This window comes from Rhincodon typus, chromosome 8 (assembly GCF_021869965.1).
Source record: "Rhincodon typus isolate 14 chromosome 8, sRhiTyp1.1, whole genome shotgun sequence".
Lineage (NCBI taxonomy): Eukaryota > Metazoa > Chordata > Chondrichthyes > Orectolobiformes > Rhincodontidae > Rhincodon > Rhincodon typus.
Genome location: NC_063339.1, coordinates 5,427,918 through 5,442,084, shown reverse-complemented (window position 1 = coordinate 5,442,084; position 14,167 = coordinate 5,427,918). Strand labels below are relative to the sequence as shown.

Here is a 14,167-nt window from a genome sequence, read left to right as displayed (position 1 = left end):
TTAGGGAGGCAGCTCCCTAAGAAGTATGTGCCCTTTGTTTCAGAGAAACAAAGAACCTTGAGGAAAGACCTACATGGAGAACAAAGTTGGCCACTTCACTCAGATTGGGGCATTATTTGATTCAAGCCAAACTTATAGAGTTAAAGTTAGAGTTGGGGTTAAATGTGAATTTAGGAAAGGAAGGGAAAGTGAAGTTAAATGATATGAGTTGAAGTTGAAGATAAGTTAGATGAAGTAAGAAGTAAATATTGCAACAAATGTATGTTTTATATTAAGTGTTGGACTCAAAGGGTTATGTAAAGAAGAGTTTGCTTCATTGAATTCTGAGTCGGTTCCCTGTCTTCTGTCTGTCACATAAGGGAAGAATACCTGAGTAAAGGGTTTGAGTTCTCCTTTTTGAGCAACATTATGGATTGAAAGTTGGTTAGCAGACAGGAAAAGAGAGTAGAAATAAATGGATCTTTTCCAGAGCAGAAGACAATGACTAGTGAGCTACCGTAGGGAACACTGTTTGGGCCCAAGCTATTCACAGTATATGTCAATGATTTGGATAAGGAAATCAAATGTAATATTGACAGGTTTGCTGCTGACACCAAATTAGGTGAGATTGTGAGTGAAGAGGATGTGAAGAGTCTTCAAGGCAATTTAGACAAGTTGAGAAAGTGGACAAATACATGATAGATACAGTGTAATGTTATTACCTTCAGTAGGAAAGAAAACAGAATGGCAGAGTATTACTTAAATGCTGACAGATTGTGAAATGTTGGTGTGTAAAAGGACCTGGGTGTCCTTGAACATTAGTCACCGAAAGCAAACATACTGGTGCAGAAAGCAGTTAGGAGGACAAATGGTACATTGCAATAGAATTAAAGTATGGGGGCTAGGATGCCTCAATGCATGTACGGCTGTGCAGGACCTCAGTGAGACCACATTTGGAAGATTGTTGTCTCCTTACTTTCAGAACTTGCGTATTTACCATCAAGGGAATGCAGGGAAGATTCACCCTACAGATTCCTGAGATGGCAGGGTTATTGTATGAGGAGAGAATGGGCTGGTTAGTACTGCATTCACTGGGGTTTAGAAGAATGGAAGGATATCATTGAAATGTATAAAATTCTGAAAGGGCTGAACAGACTGGATGCGGGAATGATGAGGTCTAGATAAAGGGGCCATGGTCTCAAGATACAGGGTAGACCATTTTGGAATGAGAACATATTTTTTCACTCAGAAGGTGGATAATTTGTGGAATTCTCTACCATACAAGGCTATGAAAGAAATCGATAAATTTCTGATACTAAAGGCTTCAAGGGATATATAGAGGGAGACACATGGCATTGAAATAGAGGATCAACCATGGTCACGTTGAATGGCAAAGCAGGCATGACGGTCAACTGGCCAACTCCTGCTCCTTTCTTTTATGTAACTGCCAAGTTATTTCAGCAGATTGTCAAACAGAGTTGAGGGGTCTGATATCTTTTTACTCCAGACCCTTTCTGCCAATCATTGCTGTTCCTGAGCCTTAGCTTAGTTGTGCAAATTTCTTTGATGCATACATGATAGCAGCATATTGGATTTTCATGCTGCAGAAATCTATTTCTCTTGCACTAACCTTTGCTGAGGTGTAAAACCTGTGTTTTAAAAGCCAATCCCAACAGATTTTTAGATCAATATTCATGTCATTTATTTAATAATCCATTTATAGTACAATGTAATAGTCCAGAATTCCATCTTTCTGTAATTATATCAGGACCACTGAGTGAAAAGGCAGGATTTTAAAGATCACAGATTAAACATTAATAGATAACGCAGTGTGGAGCTGAAGGAACACACAGGCCAGGCAGCATCAGAGGAGCAGGAAATCACCATGTTCTCATTACACTCCGATGATCCCGCTAAGAAGCCTTTCTGGCTTATATTCAGTTGCACAACTTTGCTAGGCCTCTTCGCTATAATCCTAGTAAAAATGCGCAGCAAGATAGGGCCTATAGTTTTGTTTCAGAATTTTCTGAAGAAGGGTCCTGACCTGAAACGTCGGCTTTCCTGCTCCTCTGATGCTGCCTGGCCTGCTGTGTTCCTCCAGCTCCACACTGTGTTATCTCAGACTCCAGCATTGGCAGTTCTTGCTATCTCTTAAACATTTAATATTTGTTAGAAATAAAATTTATTTAAAAACAAATCTATATCCTTGCGTTACTGCAGTGAATGACAAAAAAGATTCAGCAAAGATGTCTCAGCACCTTTGAAATCCTTGCTTCTGATTTCATTCACACACAGTTATTTAAGTTAGCAAGCAACACTCAGTCAAAACTCAGTTGTGATGCGTGCCTTCCGTGCTTCTAAGGTTGCCAACCCTCTAGATTGGCTTGAAGTTTCAATTCAATTTTACTTTCTTTATTGTCCATATGGAAATTAATTTTGGGTACATTGCTCATCCATTAAAATATTATATATAAATGAATAAAGCAATTAAAAAGTTGGAATTTACCCCATCACGCATGTTTAACTAACTTCAATAAAAATGTTTAAAATGGTTACAACACATTAAAACAGACTGCCAGTGGGTCCCAGAATGAGTATGAATCTTCATTCATTTACTAAATTCCTCTTAAAATTTCTTATTGAGAATGACAAAAATGTGTTCAGAACTGATTTGTCCTGCATCTGAGTGATTGTATCCTTTTTCCTGAATGCATCCAAGGAAATATTGAGACAAGGAATGATTCTCATTCTTTATGACACCCTAATTTCATCAAAATTGTTTAAGTATGGACTTTGAAAGATCTACTCATACATATCCTTCCTGCCTAGTTTAATAATTTCTGTATCTGACCTTCCTAAGACAGCAGTTCTTTCCAAAAGGATGGCTTTTGCTATAGAAGAGTTTATAATTATGATAATCTATTTTAAAATATTTTAATTTTCTGAGGTTGTATAATTGTATAAGAGACGCAGGGAACAAGATTGTGAGATCTGGAAGTCCCTAGCTTTGGACAGGGATGTAGGAAATGAAGTTAGACTCAGTTGTTTCATTCTTAGAATAGTTGTTCAATCGCCAACCTGGCTTGAAAATTGTATGCAGCAGATTCATTTACCTGTGGCCTGAAATCCAAAAGGAAACTGAATCTCGAAACCTGGAATGTACGAACCCTCATGGACGATTAGCAAAACAATCATCCAGAATGAACAGCTGCCTTTGTTGCCCGGGAACTCAGGCAATTCAGCATTGATATCATTGCTCTGTGGGAGACTCGAAGAGCAGGTGAAGAGCAACTGAAGGAAGAAGTTGATGGTTGCACCTTCTTCTGAAGATCAAAACTCAAGAATCAACCCAGGGTGCATGGAATTGGATTCATTGTCAAGAATGAACTCATCAACTGACACTCACTGCTGTTATCAAAGATCATCTCTTGACTCTCTATTTGCAACTTGCCAAGAAACAGCAGGCAACGGTTGTGAGTGCCTATGCTCCAACTCTTGATGCTCCAGATGAGCCTTCTACTCCACCCTAAACCACCTACGAACATCCCCAAGGAAGATATAATTATTATTCTTGGGGACTTCAACACCAGGGTTGGAAAAGATGCCCAACTCTGGAAAGAAACCATCAGAATGAATGAGGTTGGGAACTACAATTCCAACAGGATTCTCCTGCTCACCAAATGTGTGGAACACTTGTCATCACCAACACATTGTTCCATCAAAAAGATCAAAGCACTGGCACATGATCAAATACATAATAGTTCAATCCTGAGACCAAAACAATGTTCTTGTTACTGAAGCATTGATCAGTGCACACAACTGCTAGACAGACCGCCAGCTCATCTGCTCCTCAATGTCCATCAAATATCACCAGGAGCAGCTGAAAACGAAGAAACAGTTCAGAAAAAGGCTCAATGTTGAGCGTCTTCAAAAGTTAAACAGACTACTGAACTTCCAACAAATTCATCACCAAAATCTCCAAACAGTTCATTTTAATGGAGTGGAGGAAATCTGGATAGAGCTAAAGACAGCGATCATCATATGTTGTGAAGAAATCATCGCTTACAAGTCCAGACACCACCAAGACTGCTTCAACAAGAATGACCACATCATCCAAGACCTCATCGACAAGAAAAAAAGTTCTCCATGTCTGGCAAAACAACATCATCAGCTCCTTGCTGACAAGCATGACACCCCAGGGTTTCTTCATTGCCACCAAGGATCCAACACCCTAAAACTCAAACTGGCGGAGTAAGGATGGGGCACTTATGATAAACCAAGAAAACATCAACCTCCAATGGAGAGTACATTTCAAAGAACTCAAAGACAGTCATCAAGAAGGACGTGTTTGAGGAAATCCCCCCACTCCTTATCAAAGATGATCTTGAGAGCTCCCACCCAGTTTGGCAGAATTTGAAGCCACCATTAGATTCATGAAGAATGAAAAAGCCGCAGGAGGAGATGGGATTCCAACAGAGATTTTCAAAGTTGGAGGAACATTGCTTACCTGTCATCTCCATCAACTGTTCCTGAAAACCTGGGACAAAGAAACAATCTCTGCTGGTCTCAAGAATGCTGTCATTGGCACAGTCTTCAAGAAAGGAGACAAAGTGGTCTGTGGGACCTACAGAGGAATCTCCCTACTCCCTACTTACTGCTCTTCATTGCCGGGAATCCTCGCTAGGTGCCTTCTCCTTCCTGAAAGCCAGTGTGGCTTCTTACAAAACTGTGGAACTATGGACATGATTATCACTGCTTGGAAACTCCAAGATAAATGCCAGGAGTAACACCAATCACCCTACATACCATCATCAACCTGACCGAGGCATTTAACTCAGTCAATCGGCAGGCTGTACGGTGAAATTTCATCTCCATCTGTGACATAATATCATTCTTTGAGGTCAAGGCAGTACTCAAGCTGAGATGTGACATCGCTCCCACCTTTTTCTCCATCTACCTCACTACCATTCTCAGCTTGCAAAGAACAAGCTTCTCAATGGTGTGGTCAGAAAACTTTTCCACCTCAACCAATTGAAATCCAAGAAGAAAACAACACTGACCCTGCTTGTGGAACTTCAGTATGTGGATGACAATATCATCTCTGCTCTCTCGGAAGAGAATTTTCAAGCCTCACTTAATGCCTTCACGGAAGCATTCCAAAGAATTGGTCTCAGCCTCAACCTCAAGAAGACTCAAATCCTTTACCGATGGCTCCAGGTAAAGTTTTGGTCCATCCCTCTGTTAAGATCGATTAAGAAATCCTCCCAAAAATGGGACATTTCCCCTACCCAGGCTATCTAAGTCTGACATTGATGTGGAGATTCAACACTGCATCTAAACTGTGAAAGCTGCCTTCAGAAGCCTCCGAATCAGAGTCTTTGATGATCATGACATCCATGGTGATATCAAGGTCCTTGTGTAAAAGGAAGTCTCCTTCTGACTCTTCTTTATGGCTTCGAAACTTAGACTACATATAGAAGCCACCTCAAGTGAACCACCTTGAGAAGTTCCATCAATACAGTTTGAGACAAGTTCTCCGGATCAGCTGGGAGGACAAGTGTACTAACATCACCGTCTTTGTGGCAGCTAATGGCATCAGCATCAAGGTGTAATCATTCAAAATCAATGCCATTGGGCCAGCCACGTGCTTAGCCTGCATGAGTTCAGATTGCCCAAGCAAAGCTCAGCTCAAGAAAGGCACTCAAACAAAAGGAAAACAAAGGAAGCATTTCAAAGACTCCCTGAAGGCTTTCCTCAAGAAATACAACATAGATGTTAATGTGCAGGAGACCCTAAGATACTGTTAGTTCTTTAATCAGTTAGAAGGTTTTAGATTAATATGTAAATGAGAATCTCCGAATTCATTTGAAGTCACTGCCCTGAGAGAACTAAAGGTTTTATCAGCGCAAAGAAGAGGTGACATTTTAGGTCAGACAATGCATGTTAATTATGAGACATGTTTAGAATCTGTTTGTGTTTTGGTTTGGAGTCAGACACCAGCACCTCCACATCAGGTCAGTAATTCATGCTCTCTCAGCAATTGTTGCAATGGTGACTGAGTTCCAAAAGCAAATGATTTCTAAAAGACCAGAGAAACAGAATTACTTAAGAAGCAAAGGCACGAAAGATTAATTTCCAGGTCACTGTTACAGAGCAACATCCTGGAATAATAAAAAAAAAAGGGGCATTAAGTAAAAGAATGTCTTCATCCAGCACCTGTCAGTCATAAAAAATATGAACAACGGACAGAAAGCCATTTGATTGAAAATCAAGGGTCATGCGATCAGTTAATTAGCTATGGGAAGGTGTAAACATGGGCATGCTGTCTTGGGGAACCAATGGCATCATTGTGATAACAGCGCAGATGGAGGCTATGAGATGTCTAGGAATATGTCCAACCAAAGTTGACAACCTTGGAAGCAACATTCAATCTACAGCCTAAAATTCTCCTTACTCTTATGATGGAATATGCAATACGTTTTGCTTGACTTATTTAATTGGAACTAAGTGATCACTTTGTGTCAACTACAGTGATTCCTAAAAATACAAGATGATCTTACCAGAGTCTGGATGAAACAATTTTCGACTAACATTTCCATCAGATATTGCACTCCCTCTGCATTGATTCCATCATGCTCCATGTCCAATATAGTCACTGCTGTATTAGTCTGCAGAAGAGCAAGAATTATGTGAGTTCTCTCTGTCGCTCATTCTCATTCTTACTGTTTCTGCCCTTTTGTGTTCACAGTGCTTGTTTTCACCCTCTGGCTTTCCCAACCTTGCTTGCTTCTTTTGGTCTTTCCTGACAGTCCCATGAAGAGGCCAGAGATTGAGTTCTCAACCTGCTCCCATCCCCATATTATTGCACTGTACAGCTTGCAAACAATGACTGCTACAAGGGCCCAAGCTGAAGCCAAATTTTCACTCCTGCCCACTGTCCACAGCAGTGAATCTGAGATGTTTTATTGAAATGAAGATCTGTGGTACAGAAAAGCAGGTCCCCAACACCCCACCCAGTTAAGGTTCACTGCCTCCTACAACTACCCAATGAATATTCACCCCATTAAGGTAAGGTCACTGTCTTCTTCCTTCTTATAGGTTGTCACACTGCACTACACTAGGTTTCTCACTTCATTTAGGTTCTCTGCATGCAGGTAAAATTGGCATTGGATACTGGCACATTAAAGATGGGAAGATATCAGCAGTCTCTATTTACTTCAGAGCTCCCTTCCCCCCCCCACCATTTCTGAAGAAGGGTCACGACCCAAAATGTCAGCTTTCCTGCTCCTCTGATCCTGCCTGGCCTGCTGTGTTCCTCCACCTCCACACCGGTTATCTATGACTCCAGCATCGGCAGTTCTTATTATCTCTGAGGTTATTTTACAGCCCAGTTAAAGAAAGTGCACATGTTCTAAAACAAACAGGCCATTATCACCCACGTTCCCCCTAACTTCAAGACCATATCCACACCATCTCTTATCAATCTGAGGCAATTTCAGTTTGACTCGTTCTCTCCCTCTGTCGGTTATGGTTCCCTGTGTTCAGAATTTGGTTTCAAATTCAGAATGTTCTCTACATTATATTCTATTGTGTTTATGTTATTTTATTTCTTTTATGTGAATGCTGTCAGATATTAATGCTAAGAGAATCCAGTTTAGACTTCCAGTGTGGGTGCAACTTGAATTTGAATGATTAGAAGGTGGCTTCAGACAGATTTTACTACACCAATCCCTCTCCCTGGACACCAAATACTTACCACAAGTGCAATTGACAAGGCTTTCACTGCTTTGGGTGACATGCAGCGATAGTTCAGGTTAAGGTGAGCATCATGATGGTGACGAATGTAGTAAGATATTGGGCTGACTCCAATTTCCTCACATGCCCTACGATAGACCTGCTCCTCTGTTACAGTTTCTCCGGGTTTTCCTTTTAAAGGTGGGGGGGGTGGTGGGGAGAGCGGGGAATGCGTGAGGTAAAAGAATATTTAATCAATTGAAAATTAACTTAATTACATAGAATACACAATGCAGAATCAAGACATACTTGGCAGCTTTGGATATGGATGGTAGTATAAGGTAGGGGTGGAGGTTAAAAAGACCTTAAGATTAGGGTAAAAGTTCGGCACAACATTGTGGGCCGAAGGGCCTGTGCTGTGCTGTTCTATGTTCTTTGCCACATGTTATGGAACTAGCGACAGCTCAGTGAAATCTTTGTGGCCCTTCATTGATCACATCTGAGCCCCAGTAGGCTTGGGATGGGAAAGCTTAAATCAGCCTCCCCGCCCAGTTTTATCAGTGGATGTTGGGAAGGTGATGGACTCTGCACCTTGCACGTCCTCACCCGAGTATATGGCCCCCACTTGTGCCCCAAGCCACTTCTTAAGGGGGCATTAAATTTTATTCCTCATGCAGAGAAATATGTCTGTATTTCCAAAGTGACAAGTCAGTATCAAGTTAATTTAAGTGAAATCCCACAATGGTACTTATGAGCCATTGGCATGTGGAGAGTGCAAAACCACATGTCTGCTAATGGCTGCAGATAAATGGAGTGGCCTGCAAATTCCCCCCACTCCATCCTTTATTACGTATTCTACTGCTTCAGGGACCTAGGGTTAGCTTTCAACTATATTTTGCATGAAGAACAGATTGATCATGATTTCTATTTTCTCACCATCAAGCTCCACATCAGTGTCATAGTCATCTTCACTGGTCTTTTCCAATAGCTGATACATTGGTTCATTGCAGAGTGAACTGTAGCTGTCCACAGTGCTCACATTGGAATGAACTGAACTTGCATTGTTTGCCATACTGTGAGTATTTTTGAGAAGCTGAAGAATGAACAAATGTCAGGTTGGTCCCAGCATTGAGTATTCCATCTAGCTAAATTAAAGTGGACACAGTACTGGCTCTTTTCCATAGCCTGCAATACTACATTTTCATGCACATAACTACATTCTGTATAAGCAAATAATGTACATACAGCATTTTGACACTTCCATATGTAAGGGATTTTTGTCTAAGCTATGCTATCTTATCCATACAAAGTGTGTTCAAATTTACAAAGAGTTCAAATTCGGAGAAGTTACTTAGTGTTGATTTGTGACAATAAGACTTCTTAATCCATCATTTTAGGCTTTTTTGCCACTGTGGTAAAATGGGTTTTGTAGTGATTGTAACAAGATCAGCCAGGTGGACCTCATAGATTATGAGTTCCCTGATTGGGGCTGTTAACCTGGCCCAACCAGGGACCCTGGCTGATAGATATAAACAGGATTGTCAGAGGTTCTGTTCACTCTGAGAGTTGGCTTTGAGGAAGCCAGATGAGTGTCAAGTACTGTACATGTGTAAATAAAGGGTGATTTGGTGATGGGATACTGGCCTCTATGGAGTTATTTCAGGTTTTCAGTCACTGTTCTACAAGGGGCTTGGCTGAACAAGGCATACAAATGTGTCAACTTCTATCCAAGAGGGTGGTCTTTTGCTTGAGATGGTCACTTTCGTTGGAAACTCAAACCACATAAGAATCAAAGGACAATCTTTGTTCTTTTTTCTCTCTGTCTTGATTTGGAGAAGGAGTTTGAGACAGGCAAACATAGAAATGGATCTCTTTCACTTGTCGGACATGAAGCAAAATGCTGGGCTGAGGCACAAAAGAGTGTAACCTTTAACTAACGAAGTGAGGGACCAGTTCACTTAGGGACAGCTAGCTTCAAAAGAGTTCTTCCTAATGAGTTAGTAAAATTATGTATTGTGAAACAGAGTATGAAAAGTGAAAGAGAATTGAATTAATTTCTCTGAGAACTGTATTCTGTTGGTTAATGTATCCTATTTCTTTTTTTCTTTTTTCTCATGGGATGAAGGTGCCACTGGTGAGGCCAGATTTGTTGCTCGTTGCAGAAACTCCAGCATGAAAGGACATAATTCCTCTTGCGGAGGGTAGTTAAGAGCGAACTGCAATGCTGGGGCCTGGAATCATGTGCAGGATGGCCACGTGATGACTGCAGGTCATCTTCCTTAAACGATATTAATGAACCAGAACAAAGGTTGCAAGCAAATATCGCACGTCCTTTAAATATATGAAAATCCATGAGGTAATGAATGAATTACAAATAGTATAATATCCGAATCCAAGTAACAATATTATCATGCCTGAGTGCATGAACACTTTACTAAATAATGGCTAGCACTATGGTCCTAGCTGGTGGTAATACTGGAACATTTCAGGTTGCAGGGTGAGATCTGGCTTGATAGATCAAATATTTTATTTCTGCAATTTGGTTATCACGCTGGTCAATCACTAAACATATTTATAAGAGGCTGCCAATGTATTTTTAACGAAAGAACATTTTCACCTCCTGAGCAATAATCCAGTGGAATTCATCCCAGTCAGCCATTTGTCCTGTGATGTCTCATTGAAAGCACTACCCAATTCCAATTCCTCCCATTCCCCTGTTGTTCCCCATTGCTATTTTCCCTGCAGCGTCAGATGCTGAGGACCTTATGGAAGTTTATAAAATCATGAGGGGCATGGATAGAGTGAGTAGTTAAGGTCTTTTCCCCAGGGTAACGGAGTCTAAAAGTAGAGGGCATAGGTTTAAGGTGAGAGGGGAAAGATATAAAGGGGACCTAAGGGGCAACCTTTTCACAGGTGGTGCGTGTATAAAATGAGTTGCCAGAGCAAGCGGTGGAAACTGATACAATTACAACATTTAAAAGGCATCTGGATGGGTATACGAATAGGGATATGAGGGATATGAGTCAAATGCTGGCAAATGGGACTAGATTAATTTAGGATATCTGTTTGGCATGGATAAGTTGGAATGAAGTGTCTGTTTTCATGCTGTACAGCTCTATGATGCTAAATTTTGTCATCAATGTTTACCTAATTTCTTCAGGAAAGTTACTATTGAACCTGCTTTCACTTCTTTTCTTGAAGTATATACTCGATCACAACAAATTGTGTATAAAACGGTCTTGATATCTTGCCTTTTTTGCCTTAAAACTGTGTCTTTTGATTCTTGCCCCTTCTGTCATTTTGTTGCTCTTTATGAGCTTGAATTCCTCTGTGTTCAAGGGAGAACAAGCCTAGCTTCTCCACTCTCTGCATATAATTGAACTCCCTTACTCCTGGTCCATTCTCGTAATTCTCCCCGATACCTTCCCAAAGGGCTTGACAACTTTCCTTAAAGCAATGCCCAGAATTGGAGATATTGCTCGAGCTGGGCTCAAGCAGTGATACGTAAAAGTTGAAGGTTGTTTTTCTGCTTTTGTATTCCATGCCTATGTCTATAAATTGATGGGTCCAACATATTTCTTTCAAATACCCTCTCAACATCTCCATTTAGCTTCACAAATGTTCCTACATAGGCGTCCAGAACCCTTTGTTCCTGTACCTCTTCTATACGATCTCCTATGTGAGGTTTATTATAAGCAGAAGCTATAGGAGTCAATGAGGGGAATGCACTGAGTAGCTGCTGGGTGGCAGATCAACTTTTGGCTGCTAACTTGACTAACAACAGCCTCTAAATTAAAATTGTTTTTTTCAGAATACAGCCAGATGTAGCAGTAGTGCTCTTTTCTTTATCTCTCCATTTTAGTGAGTAAACGATAACCATTAAAAGAAAATGCACTAAATTTCAGAAATTAGTCTCTTTAAGCTCCTAATAAGCTCTGAAAAGTAAACTGTTAACCCAATCCAAAGACCTAGGTCTAACTGAAACTTCACCCTAACTGAGTATCTGCTATCATTTTGTGGGTGGCAGCAACTTGATTTCATCAATAGGAAACTGAGGGAACTGTACAAGTTCAATTCATTCTATTCTTTAGTTTGGACTCTGGCTCCAGAAGGTTGCTTTTCTTTCAAGTTTAATCCCACCTGTAATACCTCTGCAGAACTGCATTGTCTTGTCCTGTTTTTATATAAATCTGTCTGTTTGGGATAAAGGTGGATGCTGCGTAATGGTTTAGTTAATATTTGCTTTTGCCACTTACTATAAGAATATAACTGATCTTATTAAATATGTTATTTTTGAATTCGTTGAAGCAATCAGATGAGTTATAAAAAGCAAACCTCTTTTGTTCTAGATAGCATTAATAAAAGAAATAAACTGGTCATTAAATTTGAAATTTGTGTGGCTTGTAAAGTGGTGGGTCTTGATTTTGTGCACTCTGTCTATCAAAATCAGAAGACTTTTAGGTAGATTTTTGATAGACAAGGAAGTCACAATTTATTGATTATGGGAGAGCTGCAGACAGGAAAGTGGAACTAAGGCTACAACTATATCAGCCATGATCTTATTGAATGATAGAGTAGGCTCAAAGGTCTTGATGCCCTACTCCTGCTTCTAACTTCTATTTTCCTACGTTATATGTAGAAACTGTATCTTTGAGTGCTCTTCTCTCCTGACATTTTCTTTGATTTTTCTTCATAGAATTTTGGTGTTGCTGGCTTTGCCAGCAGCTATTTTCCATTCTGAATTCCTCCTGACAAGGTGAAAGTAAGATGCCTGCTGCAATCCATTGGAGGCATGTACTTCCATAGTGCTGTTAGGGAAGTAGCTCTAGGACTTCTCCCCACTGACAGTGAAGGAACCAAGTTTGGATATGCATGGGCACTTGCAGGTGTAGTATTGCCATGCATTTGTTACTCTTGTCCTTCTGGCTGGTGGAGGCCACAGGGTTGGAAGGTGATGTCAAAGGAGCCTTGGTAAGTTGCTTAAGTATCCTCAATAGTGCTAAGCTTGTTGAGTGAGCTGCTGTCATCCATTCAAGTGGGAAGAATTCACTGTCCTGATTTGTGCCTTGTCGATGATAGACAGGCTTTTGGGAGTCAGGAGATGCTACAGGATTCCTTGTCTTTGGTCTGTTTGTAGCCACAGTACTTATATGGCCAGTTGAACTGAGTTTCTGGTCAAAAATAACCTCCACCATGTTGATAGAGGGGGCTGCAATGATGGTAATGTAAGTGACTATCAAGGGGAGATGGTTAGATTCTCTCCTGTTGGTGATGGTCGTTGGTTGTGTGGCATGAATGTTACTTGCAACTTTTCAGTCCAAGCCTGGATGTTGGCCAGGTTCTGTTGCAATTGGGCATACTGCTTCAGCATCTGAGAAGTTGTGAATGCTCTGACTATTGTGTAATCATCAGTGGTCATCCCAGTTCTGACCTTAAGATGGAAAGTGGATCTTTGATAAAACAGGTGAAGATGGGCCTTGGGATACTAACCTGAGGAACTCCTGTGGAGATATCCTGGAAGTGAGATAATTGACCCCTAACAGCCACAACCATCTTCCTTTGAGATGTGCATGACTCAAGAGAGGTTTTCCCAGTTCCCATTGACTTCAGTTTGTCTTGGGGTCTTTGATGCCACCCTCAGTTAAATGTTACCCTGATGTCAAGGGTAGGCATGGTTACCTCATCTCTGGAATTCAGCTCTTTTGTCCAGATTTGGAGCAAGGCTGTAATTAGCTCAGCAGCTGAGTAGTCCTGGCGTAAACCAAATTGAGCAGCAGTGAGCAAGCTACTATTGAGCAAATTCCACTTGATAGCACAGTCAGTGATGCCTACCATCAGTCTGCTATGATTGAGAGTAGGCTGATGGGGCATTAATTGGTGGGGCTGAGTTGTTGTACTGCAATCCCCATTGCTGAAACCTTGTTGTATGAGGGGTCTGCACTATTGCTCACCATGTAGTAGATTTACAGCCACCATCCTCTTTTAGTATAGGGATCTATAGGGCCTGCTTAGTCTGGTGTGGCAGAAGAAAATCACTTGCTAGTTTATTGCATGTTATAAAGACCCTGTATTCTTACGTTTTGTGCTTTTTAACAAAAGGAAACAGAGAAGCATAGGATCAGGAATAGACCATTCAGCCCCTTGAGCGTGTTCCACCATTCGATAAAAAACTGTGGACTGAAATAAGAAAGAAGTGTTTTGGCAACCAAGGATTTACAAGGATGGCTGTATGTTTTGGAAGTAGAGAGTTTGATACCTATTGTGAGTACTGTTTGTGTAGCAGTGGGTTCCAGCAGTGTGCAGACAAACTGGAGCCAAAGGATTGTTTATAAGTGAAACAAATTAGTTTGTGGACTCAGGACTAGGGACCAATTACCAATGAAAAAGGCGCTCTGCCTGCCAACAACCATGTGATTTGTTGTCAGTTACCTGTACAGCCTGGGCTGTGAATAAG

At 40.9% G+C, this 14,167-nt stretch overlaps 1 protein-coding gene across 1 annotated transcript in view; it reads right to left on the bottom strand.

Annotated features, from left to right (window-relative positions):
* The window catches only part of LOC109935765 (leucine-rich repeat-containing protein 74A), a 59,685-nt gene extending 50,900 nt beyond the window's left edge, over positions 1-8,785 (bottom strand). The window contains exons 1-3 of the mRNA XM_048600019.1: positions 8,650-8,785; positions 7,736-7,905; positions 6,540-6,647 (exon numbers count right to left, since the gene is read on the bottom strand). Coding sequence (XP_048455976.1) covers positions 6,540-6,647; positions 7,736-7,905; positions 8,650-8,785 — 414 coding nt within the window. The remainder of the gene's footprint in view (positions 1-6,539; positions 6,648-7,735; positions 7,906-8,649) is intronic.
* Between the last annotated feature and the right edge of the window lie 5,382 nt (positions 8,786-14,167).